Genomic DNA, 22,730 nt, shown 5'->3' on the forward strand with positions numbered 1-22,730 from the left:
TTGTCTCCGCTGTGGAACATTCCGGGCTTTCATTGGCTTTATTTGATGGTCTGCAAAATGCCAAGAGAGGAGACTTGCTGAGGGGCACACAGCAGTGAGTAGCTGATAGATTCAAAGATTGGATTTCTTGGCTCCTGACCCTAACCCACTCACCTGATTCTAAAGGCTTGGAACAAGACAGGACCTCTGACCCTGCAACTCCAAGGGTTGTCCCAGCCTGACTGTGCTGTGTGTGTGAATGTTGAAAAAACAAGTAAACAAGCCGGGTGTGGTGGCTCAGGCCTATAATCCCAGCATTCTGGGAGGTTGAGGCGGGCAGATCACTTGAGGTCAGGAGTTTGAGACCAGCCTGGCCAGCATGGTGAAACCCCATCTCTAGTAAAAATACAAAAATTAGCCAGGTGTGGTGGCGGGCACCTGTAATCCCAGCTACTTGGGAGGCTGAGGCAGGAGAATCGCTTGAACCCGGGAGGCAGAGGTTGCAGTGAGCCGAGATTGCACTATTGCACTCCAGCCTGGGTGACAGAGTGAGATTCTGTCTCAAAAAAAAAAGAGAAAAAACAAGTAAACAAAAAATGCAGCTCAGCCTGGATGAAAGAACGGGGAGAATGAAAGCGAACTGTGCCCTCCAGACTCAGGGACTGGAAGACATGTGTTCGTGACTCTGCTGACTCTCTGCTTCTGCTCTTCCGTGAACATCTGGGGCTGAACTGAGGTTGCAGTTCTTCCAAGTTTCTTCATCTATTCTAGGTAATGTAGACAACATGGTAAAATAATAATAGCTAACACTCGAGACTAAGCGCTGTTCTAGGTTCTTCATATATATGAACTCATTTAATGCCTAAATGCAAATCTTGGTCAACATTTTAACATCTCAGTTCAGTTTAAAATATCAGTCATTTCAGATGCAGAAAAACAGCTCATGTAGAAAAAAATATCTAAGTGTATTTTGGACCAAATGAACCATATAGCATTTATTAAAAATGGTTTCACTTTTTGTAAAAGAAATGCAAATAACTTTGCAGAAAGGCTAAGGAGCAATGAGATAAAAACCTCTTGAGGACATAGATGAGAACATCAGTAGGCCTATGGCTCCTGGGAAATGATTTCTGCAAAGATATGGCGAGGAGAGCAACCAAAGAGAGACAGAGGCTCAGAGGTTACACAAGGGAACACTGGCTTGTTTCACCAGCAATTCATAAATTCCCTTCTGTCTGATTGCTTTCAGATGTAGCCATCAGATCACCACTACAGATGTTCAATGCATAGACTAGATTTCCTGCCCATGTTCCTGCTTCCTAGGGCAGCTCCCCTGGAATCATAAGACTCCTGTCCCTTTGAGCTGGGAGCATCGTACCTTTTTTTCTCCCCATGAAATTCAGCTCCTGTAGGAAGAGCATTGTACCTTAAGAGGCTCAGGAAGAAGTGCGGCAAGCTTCTCTGCATATTCGTGCATTGGAGGGTGGAAGAAGACAGTGCTTGTATGCCACAGGCGGCCGAGTTGCTTTTGTGCCACTGCGTTCACCTTCCTGGATAAGCAGTAGAGCAGTTACCTGCACTGCGTGTCACGCCCCTCCTGCACACACACTGGCCATTGGACCCGAACGTACTGTTTTTTCTCAAAGAGTTTCAAGAGGCAGATTTTATTTACATGTGAGAATAAACTCCTTTAACCACTACGGGTGTCCAGAAATGGGACGTGTTGCCTCAAAAGGTAATGAATTCCTTTCCAAGAGCAGGGTTCAAAAGAAGACTCAATGATTACAGGGATTTTAGAAAAGAAATACCTAGTTTAGGAGGAAGTTTGGGTTTAGAATTTCTTCTAACTATGCTTTCTTATTAGCCATCCTTTGAAGAGTTTGGAAAAAAAGATGACTAGTTGTAAGCCTGAGTCCTTTCCATTTTGTTTTTCTAAAGAAGAATAGATTCATCAAGCACACGTGTGCAAGATCAATAGTTCTTCCCTCCCTCCCTCCCTTCCTTCCTCTCTTTCTCCCTTCTTCCCCTCCTTCTTTCTTTCTTAAGGGATGGGTCCTCACTATGTTGCCTAGGCTGGAGTGTGGCGGCTATTCACAGGCACAATCATAGTGCACTGCAATCTCCAATTCCTGGGCTCAAGAGATCCTCCTGTCTCAACCTCCCAAGTAGCTGGGACTACAGGTGCATGCTACCACGTCCGACTAAGATTAATAGTTTTTCTGCAGGGAGATTCTAATATCTGAGTCTGAACAGTGGTTAGTGTGGATGAACATTTTGTAACTATAAAGCCACATTCTTTGAAGGATTGGGCCAACCTTACAGGATTAGAAGTTTCATACTGAGAGATAATAGGGACTAAGGATGATAGATTTGTGGAACCTGACTTAGCTTTGAAAACACAAGCCAAGATGTCTGAACTTGCTGTAAAGGACATTAATTGCTAAAGTTTGTTACATACCAATTTTATTTGTTATTAATATCTTTCACATCAGAAAAAATCAATCCAGTGGGTAAATATTTTGAGAAATATCAGATTATACAGATGTCTTTACTATAGAACATTTAGTACCTATAATAGACTAGTGTACACTGTTTCTCTTCAGAAAGGAGAAATAGTTTAAAGTGTTTCCCAAACTTATTTTCTCATGGGACCCTTTTCCACGAAAACTCCTGTGATCAATGTTCCATGAAACTCACTTTAGAAAATTGTGGAGTATCAGTAAATTCTTGAAAAGAAGAGACAGTTGAAAAAAACATTGTCTAGTAAAATAAATGAAAGTCACAGGAGGGGTAAAATAGATGGCTTCCCATTTCCAGGGAAGGCTGTCAATGTTATTGGGAAGATTCAATGAGAATGTTTGAACTCATTTTCTATTCCATTTTCTCTACTTCTTTCGTGTATGTTTGTCCTATGTTTGAAATTGCATCTGACATTTATTTTGGATACTTTTCGTGACTTTGCACGGGACTAGGGCCTCCTGATCATGAAAGAGGGTAGGAGAAGTGAAGGGGAGGAAAAGATGAGGGCTGGAACCCTGAGGCACACTCACTTTTTACCTCCTGACAGCTGTGTGAGGGGGGACTCTTGGCCTCCTGCTTTGACGGAAGGTCCCACACCTATTCAGTTTGTTTTAGGCTTGCTGCTTTATTGCTTTCCCCTAACTTAGTGTGAGGTTGCATTGGTCAGATTATTAAAGGAAAAAGAGAACAGACATGAAATGAAAGCACTGCATGGAAACCAAGAATTCTCCAAGGGTATGTGTGTGGGCGAGTGTACCGTCATCACTGCAGATAATCTCTAGATTAATTGATCCATACATTTCCAGGTAAATTTCCAGCTAGAATTGCATATGTCTCTTATCATTCTTCTCTTCCTCTTCCATCTCTCAGAGGCCATGAGAAAGATTCCCCAGGCTAGAAGCTATTTCTCATCTCTCATCATCCCTTGCCTGACAAGCCTGTCATGTGTTTCTCTGAGAGCCGCCTGCCTTTCCCTTCCCTTCCTTTCCCTGAATGCACCCCTGTCTTTGGAAAGCTGTTGCTAATGAGAAATACACAGCAAGACTCCAGTCATGTGGTACATGCCACACTACATGTGACATGAGAATAACAAAATCTTGCATTGTCAAGAAAAGGAAAAGTAGAGTGTCAAGATTTTGTACTCAGGAAATAGCAGGGAGTATGTCAGCCACAATCTGTCATAGATATTTTTTAACCAAGATAAGCAAACCAAGAGTTCGGAATCACTAGCATAATTGTTTTCCATGCATTCTTTTGCAACAAAAATCCCCAGATTTTAAGGATACTCACGGGTGGCAGTGGCCAACACTGACAGTAACAATCCCGGAAAAGAAATCCAGGTATCTGTTTCCCTCAGCATCAAAGAGCCACTCCATGTGCCCCTGATGGAGCAGCAGGGGTTTCTGGAAATACGCCGTCACCACAGGAGAAAGGTGATCCTTGTGGATTTCCAGCACACGGTTGTAGCCAAGGGACTGTAGATAAACAAAATTTAAACCCACACACTTCTTAGAAGGTCAATGGCAGTCAATCTATGAGTAACAGTGCCCAGTCTCTCTAGTGGATAGAGCAGAGGGCTGCTAGCCTGTAGAGGCTCAAAAGTGGGTGTACTTACCCAATACCATCCTTGTAAGAAATTAAAGCCTTTTCTTTTAAGGAAGTGAATTATTATTTGTAGGCTTTCAATCTCTTTCTAGAAAAGGGCTGGAATTTCTACCTATCAATGAAAAGCCTTGGCTTTGAGTTGATTTTAACTATGAAAAAAATAGACTTTGGAAGTAAATATCTGAACTAATAAGCAATTAGTCTGAACTAATAAGTCATTTTTGTTGTGGTAGTGTTTTAAAAAAATAAAAATGCAATGATGTGCTAGTCATGTTTGTATCTTTAATTATAAAATCTCTCTCCTGTATTTCTCTTCTTTGTGGATCCCTCATGAGTACCTATTGATTCTACAATTTCTAACCTGTAAGTATCATGTAGAATAAAGGAGTTGCTGTGTGTGTGTGCATGCACATGTGCATGCATATGAGAGAGAGAGAGAGAGAGAGAGAGAGAACGAAAGAAAGAAGGAAAGAAACAGACAGAAAGAGAGAGAAAGTGAGAGAGAAAATGCCAGCTCAATCTTTATTAGCCTGAGAATAAAAATATAACTATAATTTTGGCTGGAGGGCTCAGGAAGGTCAGATGGCCACATGAGTCAGTTAAAACAGGAGCAACATTTACTTTAAAGCCAATGTGTGCCATCACATTTGTTATGTGTGTGTATCTCCCTGCAATACATATATTAATTATAATCTATAGTGTGTTGCATGTACTGTCTTTGCCTCTGTCTCTGTCTCTATCTCTCACACATGGACACCAATTTATATACTAGCATTAAGGGAGTAAGAGGGTTTCAGATGCTTCCAATGACTTAGAGGTACAATATCTGGAATGAGATAGATTAGTGGCAAGCAGGGCTATTTTTGTGTCATTCTTAAGGAAACAATCAACTGAGACCTCCCCAGAGAAACTACCTCTTTGAGTGTTCTTAAAGCCCTGAATCTTACCTGGTATCTTTCAGGTATGAAGTCACATGGAGGCATTCTGGGCCTTGTATGAAGACTGAGCTTGGTTACCGATGTCCAGGAAGCACCTACCGAAAGTGAAGTGAGTTAGAATCCTCAACTAAGCATGACATAGGTCTGTTGGTGAAAGTTACCTACAGTTATCCAAATAAAACTGCTTAGACAATTTTGTTTATTTCTTAGTTAAAAAGTCATGTAAATCAGCTTTTAGTTTGGATTTAAAAACTGAGTATCTCAATAATGAGTTTTCTGGAGGAAAAAAAAGATAGTTCTTCTCAAATCTAGTCTGGAAAAACAATCTACTGCAGTCCCTCGCAAGCTTGGGAAGCTCAGTTTAGGCAAACTGTCCGTGTTACCCTCACCATGCTGATTCTCTCATCAGTAGGTAAAACTTCTGCCAGTGTAATGTGTTGTTGGAGTCCATCCTCTATTAATAGAGGTGCTTTTAGGCTTCAAGCTGCCTAGTGCCTGAATTCTAGTGTTTAGTCAGTGCCTGGGACCTGGTTAGCTGTCAGTACACATGGAATTAATGACTGTTGACTATTCTTGTAGGGAATGAGGAGAGGCAGGTGTTAGACAATACACTAGACTAATAAACACAGGCAAATAGACCCGGAAGACAAAACCTCCCCCACTCCAAAAAAAAAAAAAAAAAAAAAAAAAAAAACGGCTGCCAACACAAGACTGTGACAAAACAGGGATAAGCTGAACCAGATTCATTAAATATTTGGAGCTAGGAGGGACCTTACATTTGTGTGTGTGAGTGTCTGTGTGTGTGTGTGTGTCAAAATGTATACTTTATAGATAAGGAAACCAGCGTAAAGTGGTAAATTAATCTGTTTAAGGCTATCTAGCTAGTTAGGTGAAGAACGAGAACAAAACTCCTCTGGCTTCTAGCCCAGTGGTCTGTTTTGCTCATTCTTCAGCCATTTCCACCCTTCCCTGGCAGCACAGATTTTGGGCCCTCTGCAGCAGTGGGATGGAATAATGGAATCAGAACGTTAGAGCTGGAAGAGGTTTCTAGAGAACTTATAAGTACTCCTAGGAAAGATGCTCCTAATTTTGAAGACTAAAGGTCAACATTAAGATAATTTTACAGGTGGAGAGAGCTGAGGAAATTATGTCTCTTTCTCAGCATGAAGGTTTGAATGCAAGAAAGAAATGTTAGTGTTTTGTGTGGCTATGAAGTCACAGTCCTGAGAAACATAATGAACAATTGTGTTTTTAAATGAAGATGGAAAGTAACAGCTCTGAATATACCTTCTTTCAAAGAGACCCCATTCACTTTTCTGCTCTAAGTAATCACTAATGTCATTAATTTGCTCTTACTTTAAAAGCAAGTGACTTTTGATTTTCCATGCATAGAAAGGACCAAAAAATTTGATAGCTTCAGTTTTCTGAGAATTTCACCTTTTACAAAGCTTTTCATTGTGTCTCTCTGCATTAGTTATGCTTCTGAGATGGAACAAAAATTCTGAGTGTTTCTAAGAATTCAAAAATCCTTTCATTTCTTCAGTCTCATTTTTCTGTCTGCAAAATTGGAGTTGCCCATTGAGGAGGTTGTAGGCTCTCTTGACTCCAAGGTTATAGGATTTACAAAAGTAGGCTAGAGGGGGAAGGGAGTTGGAGAGAAAGACTTGATAAGGAAAAGCTTGTATTTTAAACAGTCAAGGCAGGTTTATTTATTCATTTATTCACAGAAGTGATAAGAATATGATGGTGGAGTGAGGGCTTCAAATGAAATACATGAAATTCTGCAAGGAAGAAAGAAGAGGAAGAAAGAGAAGAAGGGAGAAAGGAAGAAGAAAGAGGAAGGAAGAAATAGAGACAGATAGTAACGAGCAAGTAGGAGAAATATAATATAATAGGAGTCAGTAAGTGAAATAAATCTGGATAATACCTCCAAATCTATTGACTGTCATATCACCCTTCTTAATAAATAACTAAAACTCAGAAATAATAGTAATAATGTTGATATTTGATGGACAGAAAGAAATAAAACTGCCTTGGTTTTTATTATTTGCCAGAAAAAAATTAAAATCTAATTATCTAGATAATTGCATGCATTCTTTATTCAAAATAGCCTGGGTTTTGAGGATGATGTAAGAGTTGAGGGTTCATAAAGCTTTTTGGGGGCTCCTGGAGATTGTGTATGTGTGTATATGCATATGCATACCTGTATGTGTGTGTGTGCATGTGCGAGAGAGAGAGAGATGGAGGTAGAGGGGAAGGAATGAATGAGATTAGGATTAATAAAACTACATCCAAGGTCTATTTGTGAATAGGTATTTGTTTTGTTTTGTCTTATTGTTTTAACTAATCGGATAGTGTCTTTTTAGGCTAAACAGATGACAGCTAATGATTTTCATCCAATTCACCAATTTTCACTTCAATTCACATGAGCAACTCAAGACATTGAAAGATGGAATTCAATTTGGAGAACAGCATCGCTTTTGCATAATAAATGCCAAGTGGGTAACTAGGAAGCTTTCATTTCCCAGCTGCCTAACTCTCACAGAATTCTATAGCTTACAGGTCACCGTAACTTTGTTTTCTTTCCCCAAAATCATGATGTCAAATGACAAAAACTGTTGGGCAAAGTAAGTGAGAAAAATCAATTTTTTTTGGCATTTGGAAACTCTTGGGAAAATTCTCTTTGTAATGATAAAGAGTTTTTCAGTATTCACAACCAGTTTTCAGCCCAGAGGGAGTATTTATTAAGGGCTTCCTCACCTTTTAAAATGAAAAAAAGATTGTAAAATATTTGAAAATATGCAGTGGACACAGTGTGATTTATTAAAATGCTAATTATTATTATTATTATTGAGACAGAGTCTGGCTCTGTTGCCCAATGCTCATATAATGTGTTAAAATAACGACATGCTATCTCAGCTGCGATAATTTTAAAAATAAAGAGAAAGCATTCAAAATAAAGTATGGCTTTAATTTACAGACGCCCAGGGATGATTTCTTTTTTTTCCCTTTTTTGAGACAAGGTCTCCCTCTGTCAAACAGGCTGGAGTACAGTGGTATGATCATGGCTTACTGTAGCCTCGACATCCCAGGCTCAAACAATTCTCCCACCTCAGCCTCTTGAGTAGCCGGAACCATAAGCACTTGCCACCATGCCCAGCTATTTTCCTTTTTCTACTTTTAATAGACTTGGGGTCTTACATGGAGTGCAGTGGTGGAATCTCTGCTCATTGCAACCTGTACCTCCTAGGCTCAAGCAGTCCTCCTATCTCAGCCTCCCTAGTAGCTGGGACCACAGTGCATGCCACCACACCCGGCTAATGTTTTGTATTTTTAGTAGAGACCGGGTTTCTCCAGGTTGCCCAGGCTGGTCTCGAACTCCTGAGCTCAAGTCATCTGTCTGCCTTGGCCTCCGGAAGTGTTGTGATTACAGGCATGAACCACTGAGCCTGGCCCCAAATGCCAATTCTATCTCATTTCTGTATAGCATCTTAGGTAACTTGAAAAAAATATTGTCACAGTTGGAATCTCATTTAGTACTTAGGATAGCCAGTGAGTTAGGAAAGGAAGATTTCATCCTCCATCTACCTTAGAGTGGAGTCAGTGACAGATGGAATTTGAGGCCTTGGCAGTTTTGAAGTCCCTCACTAACGTCGAAGGTTTGAGACACTGCCTCCCATGGAGGCCTGCTGAAGCTGTGTTGGTGTTTGGATGCCTGAGTGACAGTGTCTGGCCGGCAGAGAAACTTTTTCTCGCCGGGCGCGGTGGCTCAAGCCTGTAATCCCAGCACTTTGGGAGGCCGAGACGGGCGGATCACGAGGTCAGGAGATCGAGACCATCCTGGCTAACACAATGAAACCCCGTCTCCACTAAAAATACAAAAAAAATTAGCCGGGCGTGATGGCGGCGCCTGTAGTCCCAGCTACTCGGGAGGCTGAGGCAGGAGAATGGCGGGAACCCGGGAGGCGGAGCTTGCAGTGAGCCGAGATCGCGCCACTGCACTCCAGCCTGGGCGACAGAGCGAGACTCCGTCTCAAAAAAAAAAAAAAAAAAAAAAAAAAAAAAAAGAAACTTTTTCTCCTCTGCTTCCCTGTCCTGGAGCTGCCAGCTTGGAGACTCCAGAGTGGTCCTTTTTCCTTCGCTCATGGGACTGCAGTCTGCAGGACACTGCCGAGGACCCTCGCCATTGCTGTTGGGTATCATCCAGCTCAGGACGCGATCTCTCGCAGCCCTCTCTGTGGAGGTCCCCTCTGTCCCGTGCGTGCTCTGGGTGAAAGGATGACAGTGATGAATGCCAGGTGCCTGCATCCCCCCAGCAAAGCTGCTAAGAGGAGCTTCCTACCAGAATTTACTCTACTCCTGCCTGGTCTTCCTTGGCTTCTTTGTGTGTGGGGTCCTGTCCACCTCCTCAGCCTCCTGTTGATTCTTTCAGCCGCCCTCCCTCCTTGCCTCCATTCCTTCATACCCTTCCAGTATATGCCCTTTTGCTGAAGCCAAACAGGGGCAGTTGTGTCTGTCCACAAGCGAGAGCGCTGCTCGATTCCTGATTCTGAGGTGAGTGGGTCTTCCTTCTGCATGTTTGGGAGTAGTCTTTCTCTGTGATCACCCTTCCTGGCCCTTGGCATGTGTTAAATCAGTTCTGACTGTGGCGAGGCTGCCTGGAGCGGTGCACATGGGAGGCCCCCCTTTAGGGCAAATTTTGAATGTTTCCTTAAAATAGCCTTGGCAGGAATGGAGAAACATCTCAGCTAGAAATGGATTACTTTTTGTGCCCCCCTTCCTTTATGGGAGAGCAGGCATATATTAGGAAATTGCTACAGGGAGCACATACCTCAGCCACCTGCAAATGTTATACATTTCACAGTCATTAGCTAATTGTAGGAAAGAATGCCCCACTGAGATATTTCTCCACACTTTTGTACTGAAAGCAAATTGCTTCCATAACTTTGCATACAGTTAGCCCAAAGTGATTGTGCATATCAAAACGTAAACAAGGCTGGACATTTTAGGCATATGAATATTGTATAGTAACTATGTAGATACTATGCAAGAATTGTGACTTATTTATTTTTGCATATATAACAACACTTGAAACATGGTAATCTCCTTACCACAGTCCCTTCCCTTCCCCCCTCCCCCATTATATTCTTCTATTCCCTTTCCAGATTTGGTTTTATTCATGGTATATTTCTCTACTGGATACATACATAAATACATACATACACACACATATATATATTTACATATTTACTTACTCGTTTATGTCCATCTCCTTCCTGAAATAGAGGGCAGGGGCTTTTTCTTGCCTATTGTGGCTAAGTCTGCAGCACTGGTGCATAATAGATGCTCATATATTTTGCCTGAATGTATATTTTGCATATGGCAGGTGCTCCCGAAGTGTATGTTCAGTGAGTGTGTGTTTAGATGAACAAGCACAAGCAAGCGTAGACCTAGGTAGAGTAGGTAAGAAAGTAGACATAAAAGTCCCAAAGGTTTTTGTAAGGCCAGGTAATGAGGATGGCATTCAGTCTAGGTGGTGTGGTTTTCAAAGACTGCTCCTTCGTAGTGTCCTTGCTAGGCCTATGGTAAGGCATCCCCAATGAGTTGATCAAGATCTCTAGGTACTAGGACTCACCTGCCCTGTCTAGGTTATCTGCTGCTCCACTGTGCAGCTACACAATGCTCAGAGGTTGGGGTAGGAGAGGGGAGGGGGCAGCCTAGGGCATTTCTCTTGCTAGGTCAGCAGCTGGTACTTTCAGCATAATTTCCTCCTCACTGAGCATAAGACTGGGTATAATTTTACCTGCTTCTGAGAAAACGTTGGAGTTAAGTGATGTTCTGGCAAAAAACTCATGACCAAGGGAAAAGAGCAGTCCAAACAGGACTGGAAGACTCGGGGAGGATAGACAGGGCCTGGTAGAATCTCTCCGAGTTTGGAGTCAGATAGGCCTGGCTGTGAATCCCAAGTTGTCACTTACATTTTTCTGCCTTTGACCACATTTCTTAGATATTCCTTATTCCCCTGTCTCCTCATCTGTGGAATGAGATAATAGTACTCACTAACAAGTTTGGTTGAAGATAAAAGGACATAATGCATTGAAAGCATCATGCATGTATCGAGTTTCAAAAAATTGCAATTTTCAGGAGGAAGAAAGCAAAGAGGAGAGGAAGGAAGGAGGGCGAAAGGGAAAGATGAGGAGAAAATGAAGACAAAGTTGGTCACAATGGGGAATGGAAAATGGTCCCCATACCTGTTTAGGGCCTGTGAAGCACAGGCACATAAATGTACAGACAGCTGCTTAATCTCATGTTTGCATGAGGGAATTTGCTGGGAAGGAAGTGGGGCTTTCGTGAAACAAGATCCATGTGAAAATCACAGGCACATAGGACATCACTCATAAAGCCACCAATGTCTGGTTACCCCACATCTCCTCATATTTCCTGTTCCTGCTGCAGAGAGGAGAGTTCGAGTGGATGGGGAGGGCCTGGGGTCAAGTCCTGGCTTGGATGACTCTGGGTAAATCACAGCATTTGTTGGTAATTGAGACAATGGTCTCACTTCCTAGAGGCATGATGAAAATTCATGCAGATGCTTTATGTTTTTTAAAATAGTCATCCTAGCCAGGTGCAGTGGCTCAGGCCTGCAATCCGAGCACTTTGAAAGGCTGAAGTGAGAGGATTGTTTGAGCCCAGGAGTTCAAGACCAGCTTGGGCAACACAGTAAAACCCCACGTCTACAAAAAGTTAAAAAAGAAAAATAGCTAGGCATGGTGGCATGTGCCTATAGTTCCAGCTACTCAGGAGGCTGAGGTGGGAGAATTATTTGAGTCTGGGATGTCAAGGCTGCAGTGAACCATGATCACACCACTGTACTCCAACCTACGTGACAGAGGGAGACCCTGTCTCAAAAAAGAAAAAATAGAAATCATCCTTGGGCATCTGTAAGTTGAAGTCACACTTTATTTTGAATTGCTTTCCTTTGGTTTTTGAAAGTATTGCAGCTGAGATAGCATGTCATTATGTTGAAATTAAGCATAGTTGGGTTTTATTATCCATGAATTTCATTTCAAAATAAAAGGGAGCATTACAAAATATTGGCTATGAAAATGGGGCATCGACTCAGGGTGAGAACCTGTGTATTAAAAACATGCCTCATCTCTAAGACCTCAACCAGGTCTAACATTCCAGAATCCCAGGCAGCAGCCTTCAGAGCTCAAGTCTTCCCCTCTCGCTGATCCTCAACTGACCTATGTCCCCCTGGTTTCCACTTACGGCTCAGGAAAGGACGCATCTCAAGGATCCTGGGAGCGGAGGTGACCAGGAACAAGGGTCTCAGCAAATGTCTCCAGACTAGAGTCATCTCTCCCACTCAGGAAGCAAACCCCCATGGAAGTAGGTTGGAGGTTGGGCTCTAACTGCTCACTATCCTTGCTGGACTTTGAGATTAAGATGGGGAGGAGGCGCTAAAAGGGGAATCCTGGAGTGGTGACTGTCCATGGCTTCAGGCAAGCCCCAGAACTCTCTATTGCTAGTAACAGTGCCTTCAAGGAGGGAGAAAAAGAGAGTGAGGAAAAGAGGTAGAGAGAGAGTGAAAGTAGGAGGGAGAGAGAGAAGAGGAGAGAAAAGAAAGGAAAAGAAGAGAACAGAAGGGAAGAGGAAAGAAAGCAGGCAGATAAAGCAAAGGTCATCTGACGAGTTCTGTTAGTTTAGTATTCCATCGGGGTTTCATCCGGGTACACTTTCCTCTGCAGGAGGGTGGTGCTGGGTGTGGGAGAAGGATCAGGACATGGTTGAAGGGGTCAGAGACTGAGAAATGAGAGATGTGACTAAGAGAGTAAAAAGGAGGATATGCATGAAGTGAATGAACAAATAAATTGGTTTTGGGGGTCTTAGAGAAAGAGAGGAGAAAACAATGGGGAAGGAGCCATTCCAAAGAAATGAGAGAGTACCAAATAACTAGGTAAGTTTCTGGACAGCTATGGATCCTCTTATGTGTCTGAGGAAGGCAAAAGGTTAAGAGCTGAGGAGTTAGTGTGCCTTATTTTCATTATTTCTTAAATTCCCATTTATCCCACTGTAGCCTCCCCCACCTTCAATACCCATAAGCAACTATTTAGCGTGTTTACATATATCCTTTTCTTGGCACACATTCTTGTAGAATGTGTATCGTTTAGGGTGAATGCAGTTTTAATTTATGTCAATATGTGTAATGTGTGTCTTTTTTTCTTTTCAGTTAGATCCATGTTTTTAAGATCCAACCAGGTTGCGAAGGGTACATCTCTTCCAGGTTTCCCACTGCTTCAGAATGGGGGCCACGTGCTCTACATGGCAGTGCCCAAGGGGGACAGTGACAAAGTTGGTTGCAACTTGGGGGTCGAGGGAGTGGGGATGGGTAGATATCATTAATCTTGGGTTACCCTGTAGGGGAGACAACTGACTTGGCCACATCCTTCACAAACACCTGCATAACAACTTTTGACTCTCAATGCCCGTGGGAGGTGAAGGCGTTGGGTAAGCACAGGGAGTATGTTATATTCAGTATAATTGTCCATTTTCGTGTGGGTTTCCAGCTCCCAGTCAATTCTGCTTTGGGGGCAGTAGGGAGTGATCATATGAGCTGGCTGGTCATGTGCTGCAGGAATAATCCAAGTCAGTGAGGCCAGTGGCCACACAGCATCTCCCTGGGGTGCACAGTCTGTCCTGTGGTTGGACAGAGGGGAGAAAATGTTGAGTTCCTGAAGTCTGGTATATGCTCTTCAGCTCTACTGGACTGTGGTCAGTTTTGCCTTTGCGAACACTGCAGGCTGCAGTCTTCCTTGGCTTGAGATTTTTCTTGGGCTGTAAGATTTGAGATTTTTATAGTGAGAGACACCCAACATCAAGGGGTCACCTAGAGTGGGGCAGAAAAACAGTACATTTTGAATAACTTCTAGAGGGAAAGTGGGAGGTTATACCTCTTTTGTTTTTGTTTAAAAAGAAAACAAATTGTTCTGATTATCATAATATGTACTTTTGTTAAACAAAGTCAAGCCTAGAAAAGAATAAAGAAGAAAGAAAAAGATCACAACAAACCTGACCATTATATTTTAGTAAATTTCCTTTCAGAAATCTTTCTCTACGTGTGTATGTCTGTGTATGCACATGCTGTTTCAGAAACTGAAAGTCTTCATATTTTTTATTTAATAAGTTCCTTTTGATGGATAGCTATATTTTCTCCAGCATCCTAGGACAGAGAATTTTCTGCACTTGACTAATTATTTTTTTCTTCAGATAAGTTCCTTGAAGAAGGATTCCTAGGCCAAAATGTATGTACATTTTAAATGCATCTCAGTAAGATGACGTCAATTTATAATTCAACTAACTAAAATGGCACAAAACTCTCTCTCTCTCTCTCTCTCTCTCTCTCTCTCTCTATATATATATATATATATATATATATATATTTTTTTTTTTTTTTTTTGGGACAGAGTTTTGCTCTTGTTGCCCAGGCTGGAGTGCAATAGCACGATCTTGGCTCACCGCAACCTCTGCCTCCCAGGTTCAAGCAATTCTCCTGCCTCAGCCTCCCGAGCAGCTGAGATTACAAGCTACTCCACGCCCGGTTAATTTTGTATTTTTAGTAGAGACAGGATTTCTCCATGTTGAGGCTGGTCTTGAACTCCTGACCTCAGGTGATCTGCCCGCCTTGGCATCCCAAAATGCTGGAATTACAGGCATGAGCCACTGCGCCCGGCCGGACAAAACTATATTCTAAGATGTTTGTTCTTTTGAACTCTGTAGAATTACATGATATCCACAAAATCTGAAAACTGGGATGAGAAGGAAACTTAGATTGCCTCTAGAGCTTCGTTCTCAGCCTAGGAGTCATTTGGAATATCAATCTAAGATCCTACCCTACCTTCACAGATAAAACTCCAATTAAACAGCTATTATTTCTGAGTTATAAGCGACACCTGTTGAGTCTCTCTGTTCTCTCTCCTTTGAGCAGATCAGGTATAATTTTCTCCATTTTACATAAAACTAGAGAAGATGAAGAACTATCTCAGTTTGCACAAATGGTAAATAAGAGGGGAGAAGACTTTCATCAGGTAGGAAAATATAGAAATTTCTCCTTGAAAAAAAAATACTTCACAAATGGGGAAACTTGGAAATTCTGTTGTCATGTTAAGAATTATTGGGGAGGATTTTTGCACAAAGGTTCACCAATGATTTATCAGTTAAGTCCTGAATGTAACTGAACTTTGCTCTGCCCCAGGCCTTCTGTCAATAACAGAGTCCAGTAAGTCTCTGAAGATAATTAACAGCTTTTCCAAAGTAATCCTTTCCCTCTCTCAACTTGTTTAGGAGTTGTGAAATTGAAGGAAAGGAAAATTGTTTTGGAAGGGTTTCAGATAAATGTAGACAGTTTACATGAAACTTCATATTACAGGTGTTCCATTTCACAGTTAATGGACTATGAACAATGCTGTGTGCAGGGTGTTCAGACTGAGGTGCAGAGATTAGCAGGTGTGTAAGAAGAGAATAACTGCATCAAGATGTGGCTCAGTAACCCTTAGAATTTCATGGAAAACTGATTTTCTGGAAAAATAATGCAAGGTCAAAGTCCTTTTGTTTATTTATTAGGACTCTTTGAACAAGTCTCATCGGAATTATTGGACTTACTATGTTTTAGAAAGTAACATTCTGGAGAGACCTAGGGACACGTGGATTACCTCAGCCTTAGGACGGAGAGCACATCCATACTGCTCACTGCATACATAGCAAAGTGCCTGGCATACAGTGTTCATCAAGTATTATTCAATAATGTATGTGGTAGAATGATTCACAGATAATTTACGTGGGGAATATTTGTGTTTAAATGGAAGATCCTGAAAATACAACTCAATCTCTTTTTGGTAGAATGTATGGCAAGATCTTTTTGAGCATCGCCCTTCTCTTAGCAGTTGGGATTTTTTAGTTGTTCATTCCCTTGAGCTTTACAATCAAGGCTTAATTATTGTTTTCAATCACAGTAAGATGAGAGTCCTTAGAGTTTGGTTCACTATGCCTGGGATTGTTCCTGTATGGGGGAAGAGCTGTTCCCAAGCTTAGGGTTCTCAGTTACAGTGAATTATCTCACAAGGATCTTTAATTACAAAGACCTTTAATTATATCCTGTTACTATTGTGATCATTACAGAACTGGCTGATTTAAATAATTCAAACTGCAAAAGAAAAATGAAGGAAGGGTACATCAGATGAGAAGGACAGAACTGTTTAGCCACCAAAAGGAACAAATTCTCAACTAGAAGAAAACAAAATCTAGCTTATGCTGTTTTTAAAAGACATACCTAAAACATAATGATATAGAAAAATTAGGAAGTAAAGGAATGAAAAGAAACTTACCAGAGAATTACTGCTCTCAAGAAAAGCCAAATTAGCAATATCAGTATCAGAAAAAATAGGTTTTAAGACAAACGTGACCATTATAAATAAAGGGGATTGTATGTAGCAATGAAAAAAATAGTTTATTTGGAGGATTGACCATTTAAATCTGTATATGCCCAATAATACAGCCTCAAAAGATATAAAGCAAAAATTGACAGAATTATAATAAGTAGAAACTTACTTAATCCTAGAAGATTTTAACTTACTTATAAATCACCTCCAAAAATGATGTCTTAAGCAGCAAAAAAAGATGAACCTCATTAATGCAAAAATCCTAAATAAAAGTTTAGAAAATTGAACCTAATAATGTTTGCAAACATACTTCATGTGTAAGCGAGGTTTATCTCAAGAACGCAAGGCTACTTTAACCTTAAAATATACTCTCCAAAATAATTTTCTGTAATAACTGACACATTAACAGATAAAAGTCACATGAACATATCAATAGATGTAGAAAAAATTTGAGAAGTTTTAAAATTAGTTAAGATAAAAAAACTATTAGCAAACTAGAAATATAAAGGAATATCTTTCACATAACTAACGGTATCTGAAAAATTGTAGGGGCCCAGCAGCAGTTCTCTCTGACCTGCTGCCCTCCTGTCTGGTCCCTCATTCTCTCCAGAGGCTGGCCATAGAAACTGGGATCTCACTTCCCCAAGGCGGGTCATAGAAACTGGAACCCTCTTGCCCTAAAGTCAGTTTTACAGTCTAAAAATATTACTATCACTTGACAGTCTTTCTGTGTAAAAACTGACCATGAATAACCTGACCTATCTTGTTTGACTGTAGGTCATAAGACCCACTTAGCAGAGAGGGTCCTGCCCCGTACCCAGAAGGAAGGAATGGTGAGAGGCATTGCTACACAGAGAGGCCAAGAAAAACCCAGACAGACAGGCCTTGCTAGGTTTTCTCACTCAGTCTATCAGCTTTAGGTCCAATCATTTTCCTACACAACTGTCCATACTTTGTTGAAACTAAGCATAAAAATGAACAGTTTCCTCTGTATCTTTGGGTCTTCATTCTGAAGGCTCCCATGTCACACAAAACTATAATCAAATAAATTTGTATGCCTTTTCTCCTATTAATTCAACTTTTGTCAGTGACTTTTAGTGAACCCTCGGAGGGCAAAATGGCAGCTTTCCTCTCCCCCCACAACACCTACATGATGCCTTATATGTAATAGTGAACTTCTCACAGCATTCTAGTTAAAGTCAGGAAGAAGAAAGAATGCCCATAACACATTTCTATTTAACACTGTCCTGGAAGCCCAATAAAATAGATGAAGAAAGAGAAATAAGAGGTATTTCTCTTATTAAAAGAAGAAACAATGTTGTTAGTTTGTGGTGATACAGTTGTAAAAGTGGAAAATCCAAGAAAACCTACAAATTATAAGAACATTAATTAGAGTTGAGTAAGGTTACAGGATGCAAGATCAGTATTAAAACATCAGTGGAATCATGCCTGTCATCCCAGCACTTTGGGAGTCCGAGGCCGGTGGATCACCTGAGGTCAGGAGTTCAAGACAAACCTGCACAACATGGCGAAACCCTGTCTCTACTAAAAATGCCAAAATTAGCTGGGTGTGGTGGTGTGGGCCTGTAATCCTAGCTACTCGGGAGGCTGGGGCAGGAGAATCACTTGAACATGGGAGGCAGAGGTTGCAATGAGAGGGTGCCTAGGGATGAATCTAATAAAACGTATGCAAACATTTATGAAGAATAATGTAAAGTTTTATTGAAGCCCAATGTAAAGGAAGTGATATACCATGTTCATGATTAAGAAGGCACAATATCATAAAGATGTAACTTCTGGCATTAAAACATAAATTCAATCTAGCTCCCAACACAATTTTTTAGGAGATCGATAGGCTCATCTAAAATTCATATGATGAGTAAATGGCCAAGAATAGCTACAACAATTTTGAAGAAGGGTATGGTGGTGTGAGAATTAATTTACCAGATAACAAGACTTCGTATAAAATATGGTAATAAAGCAGTGGAGCACCAGGGCAGGAATAGATACCCAGAAAAATGGGCCAGAAAAGCCTGGATGAACATTTGGGCATATGTAGACAATCAGAAGACCACAAAGATGGCATAAAAGGTAAGCAGGAAAAGGATGAGTTACTCAGATACAAATGGATTCATCAGGGAAATAAAAAGTAAAATAACAATGCATCATTTTATGCTCATTGAATTGTCAAACATTAAAATATCTGACAGCACCAGGTAATGATAAAGATGAAGAGAAATGGAAATTACTACACTAAAGGTAAGGGTACACATCAGTAAAACTACTGTGGAGAGGAAGAAATTTGTCAGTATCTAGGAAATATTAAGATATGCCTTTTATATGACCCAACAATTCCACCTCTAGGTGTATATTTTGGAGAAACTTTTGCACATATTCCAATGAGACTGGCATAGGAATACTCATTGCATAGGCACTTATGACAGTGAAAATCAAATGTTGCTAAACAGGGAGATTAATAAATTATATATATGTGTAAAATTATAGCAGTGGTATACACACAACTTTTGCCATTTATGGCAATGAAAATTAAATATTGATAAATAGGGAGATTAATAAATTATACGTATGTATACAATTACAGCAGTTGTATGCATAAAGCAGTGGAAATGAAATGTTGATAAATAGGGAGCTTAATAATATACAACTAAGCAGCTGGAGCTAGTTGTATCCCAAAAACCCAATGCCGAATGAAAAAAAATCAAAGTGCATAATGTTATCTGCTATTTTTTATGCAAAACTCATAAATACCAAAGTAATTGGTCATGTTATTGAAGGATAGATAGATTTGAGGCAAATGCATTTTAAAAATAGCTGGGAAGGATATATAATAACTTTAGGATTGTAGTTACTGCTGAAGAGAGAGGTAGAGAATTTGGTTGTTGAGGGATGTAAATGACAGTATCTGGGATATTAAATGAATGCTTGTTAAAAAAGGAACAGACAAGGCAAACTATGAATATTTATAAGATTTGGATGTGGGTAAATGAGTCTTTGTTATGTTTTTCTATATATTTTCAAGTATTTGTGAAATATATTATGCAATAAATAAAAGATCACAAATGGATGATGAACTCACAGCTGGTTTTAAGTAACGACATTGAATAATTCTAGTCAGGAAAACATGAACAAAAGAAAATGTGAAACTTTGGCCCCGAGATTTGTGGCTTGTTGAATGAAAGTTGATCATATCTCAGGTTTGGAAACTTGGGAAAGCTGATGGAATCTCAGGTTTGGAAACTTGGGAAAGCTGATGGAATCTCAGGTTTGGAAACTCTCCTTTTGATCGTTCTTGGTTGTTCCCAGGAGAAGTTCCAAGAAACTTCTGGATGCTTCCAAGCATGCTTGCATTTTCAAGGCTTGAGTCTGGCAGACGAATAAAGACTGGGGAAATGTGTGTTCAGTTTTGATTTAGAATTAGTAGGAAAATAAAATCAGAGGTGTTCAAAGGTGAGCACAAAGATTTCTGCTTGAAAAAAATGCCACCCGTAAGTGTCCTAAGATAAATGTTTTAGCATGTGTCTGCATACTTTATTTTCAGAGTTAAAATGCAGTCCCCCCTCCTTCTTTTAAAAAATCTATTCTAATACATTTTATTGTGGCAAAGAAGAAAAACTTGTTTCAAGTTAAATTTTTCATGTAATGCATATTTCACATACATATATAAAGACCCTCCAAAAACCATTGCTCAGGTAATAATTTATTAAGTCAATTTCAACTAAACATTGCTACCATTGCAAAAGCATTTGCTCTGAAAAGGGACTGAAAAATGCATCATAAAGTTACATAGTTCAGCAACAATATCAATATTGATTATGTAAAGTAAAACTACTGGCAAATGTCATTTAAGCTTACCCTGTAATTTTTAATAACTTTATAATGAGCAAATGTGTCACCTTAAAAATGTACCAGTGGCATTTACAAATTCTTTCAAACTCATTTACAAATACAGTAATAAAAATTCCTGAGCTCCCTTTTCTTACACCAGTGTTCACCAATCAACATCCACGTAGTGTTTTATTTGACCGACATCCTCTTTCTTTTTCTTAAGAAAATATTTTATCACATTCGTAAAGGTATCTGTGCTTCAAGTCAGTTTGTAAGTATCTGTTTTTAATGTGAACCTGATCATAACAAGAGAAAAATGCTTAACATTAGCAGGGGCAACAGGAATTGAGGGGCGGTGTGGGGGATGGTGGAGGAGATGTAGATACAAGAATTCCAGTTTAGGTATTGGGACCTCCAAAGTAGAATGCATCTGACAGTATCAAAAACAGGCTCGGTTTCATCTGCATGGTTTTGAGGGACTTTCAAAGGTAAAGCCAGCAAAAGTTACTCTGCATATTCTGGCCAGGAAGCCAGGAACCCCCTGTTGGGGGTTTTTCAGTAATTCTATTTCTTATCCTTCTCCCCTGTCCCCCCACTGCTCCCTTACCCCAACATTTCAAAGTTTCTATTAAATAGAAGTTGCATCTTTCAGCCCTGAAAAAACTGGGGAGATTTACAAGGTATAAAACTTGATTAGTAAGTTGTAGGAAACCTGACAAGGTTAAGGTGTCAGATGGGAATCTGGCAAGATGTGGCAATATTTAATTTCTGTTTTCTTTCGGGAAAGTATATTCAATGCTTTTGAAAAATTAGTTACATATTACTTCTCCAGCTCACCATTAATTATATAGACCCTGTGTCTGGTGACTGAGACTTCAAATTTTGCACCTTAAAAATATAAGAGGACCCAAGAATTAAAGGCAGATGGCTTCAATATAAGCACAGGAGAGCTAGCATTTCTTTGACTGAAGCCAAGTTTTTTAGAGCATGATACTCAAGTAAGAAAGAAATTTCTCATTCTTCTGTAAGACATGGCATTAGAGAATTAAGAGGAGGCAGAGAAGAACTTGGAAAGCAAAACCACACACCATTTCACAATTCTGCAACACAAACATGAACAGTAAGTGAAACTTTCTAGTTCTAGATCCATTAAAAGTAAAAGATTATCCATTTGCACTTCATCTGATGGATTTTGTCAGAAAAACTGTTGTTAGCAATATGGATAAATAATAACTGTTCAAAAGGATTCCCCACTTAAAAAAATGCTTTGGTTTTTCCATTATTTCACAATATTTAAATAAGCTTCTCTTATTGGATCTCCTTATATCTGGTTCCATCTTCCCTCATTTTTCTCAGGCTCCTATGTTATAGGGATGAGGTAAAGGAGGGAAATTTGGTTTTGCAATCATATGGAAGGGTGGACATAGACGGGAAGAACTTTTTTTGTCCAACTTACATAAACAACGTCCTGATTATAGATCTTTTAGCAACAAGAAATGTCCAAAAAAATGCTTCAGCCATGAATGTGTTATTTTGCTCATCTCCATTTCAAATTAAAAAATAGGGCAAGAGTAGGTAAGGGAATTAAGCATTTATTAAGCCAGGCACTGAGCTGGGTATTTTCAATAATGGTGTGAATAGAAATATAATGAACACATTATATTGGGATGTCTAAGATTTTGTTTGGCAGGCATTGTTTTTGGCATGCAATAAAAATGAAGATGTTATGATACCAGTTAGCATTATCTCCAATCTATTCACAAAGATTTAACTCCCCATGTTGTCCCCTCAAAATAGAAGGAGACAAATGAATAAACCCATGGAAAACAGAGAGCACAATGTGCCACAAGCAAAGATTTACAGAATGAAAAATGCAAAATAACAAATCAGATACCTATAGTCTTCTATAAATCTTTAAGTCTAAAAAAATAGACATTACAATAACTACATACAGAAATGAGTTTTTAAAATCAAAACAAGATTATTCCTGGTAAATGACTGACTTTTCCCACATCATACTATGTTTGATGGCTAAAATCAAATAAGGAAAAGGGTTATTTCTAGGGGGGTTACAGAAGTCAGTTTGTAAGAGATATCATTATCATGGCTTTGGACAACTATGAGGTGACTTATAGTTAGGAAAAAATCTGCACTCTATGGTTTTGCTGGTTTTTCATCTGATGACTTACTAAGTATTCTTTCTGAACCTTTCTTGCAGCCAGTTTTTATAAAATGTAAAAATGTAAGAATGGTTATTCAGAAACTCTCACATAACCCTGCAAAGTGATGAATTAGAAGGTGTGTGTGTGTATATATATATATATATATATATATATATATATATATATATGCCCAGCAATTTAATTATAACAATTACTTCTAATTTCTCACTTAGTGTTGGGGA

General features: G+C 39.8%; 1 protein-coding gene and 1 long non-coding RNA gene across 6 annotated transcripts in view; one reads left to right on the forward strand and one right to left on the reverse strand.

Annotated features, from left to right (window-relative positions):
- The window catches only part of AGXT2 (alanine--glyoxylate aminotransferase 2), a 46,004-nt gene extending 33,545 nt beyond the window's left edge, over positions 1 to 12,459 (reverse strand). For 2 of the 5 annotated variants that reach the window (XM_065546153.2, XM_005556708.5), the window contains exons 1-4: positions 12,315 to 12,459; positions 5,052 to 5,137; positions 3,790 to 3,974; positions 1,406 to 1,529 (exon numbers count right to left, since the gene is read on the reverse strand). In XM_065546153.2, coding sequence (XP_065402225.1) covers positions 1,406 to 1,529; positions 3,790 to 3,974; positions 5,052 to 5,137; positions 12,315 to 12,402 — 483 coding nt within the window. In that variant the 5' untranslated portion in view covers positions 12,403 to 12,459. Of the gene's footprint in view, positions 1 to 1,405; positions 1,530 to 3,789; positions 3,975 to 5,051; positions 5,138 to 8,630; positions 8,992 to 10,297; positions 10,493 to 12,314 lie in introns of those variants that run through there. The other 3 variants (XM_073993289.1, XM_065546152.2, XM_073993288.1) reach the window with 2 other exon arrangements.
- A 318-nt stretch (positions 12,460 to 12,777) lies between these two features.
- The window catches only part of LOC135971262 (uncharacterized), a 50,339-nt gene continuing 40,386 nt past the window's right edge, over positions 12,778 to 22,730 (forward strand). The window contains exon 1 of the long non-coding RNA XR_010587340.2: positions 12,778 to 13,002. This is a non-coding gene — a long non-coding RNA (uncharacterized lncRNA). The remainder of the gene's footprint in view (positions 13,003 to 22,730) is intronic.

This window comes from Macaca fascicularis, chromosome 6 (genome assembly GCF_037993035.2).
Source record: "Macaca fascicularis isolate 582-1 chromosome 6, T2T-MFA8v1.1".
In the NCBI taxonomy this organism is placed as follows: Eukaryota; Metazoa; Chordata; class Mammalia; order Primates; family Cercopithecidae; genus Macaca; species Macaca fascicularis.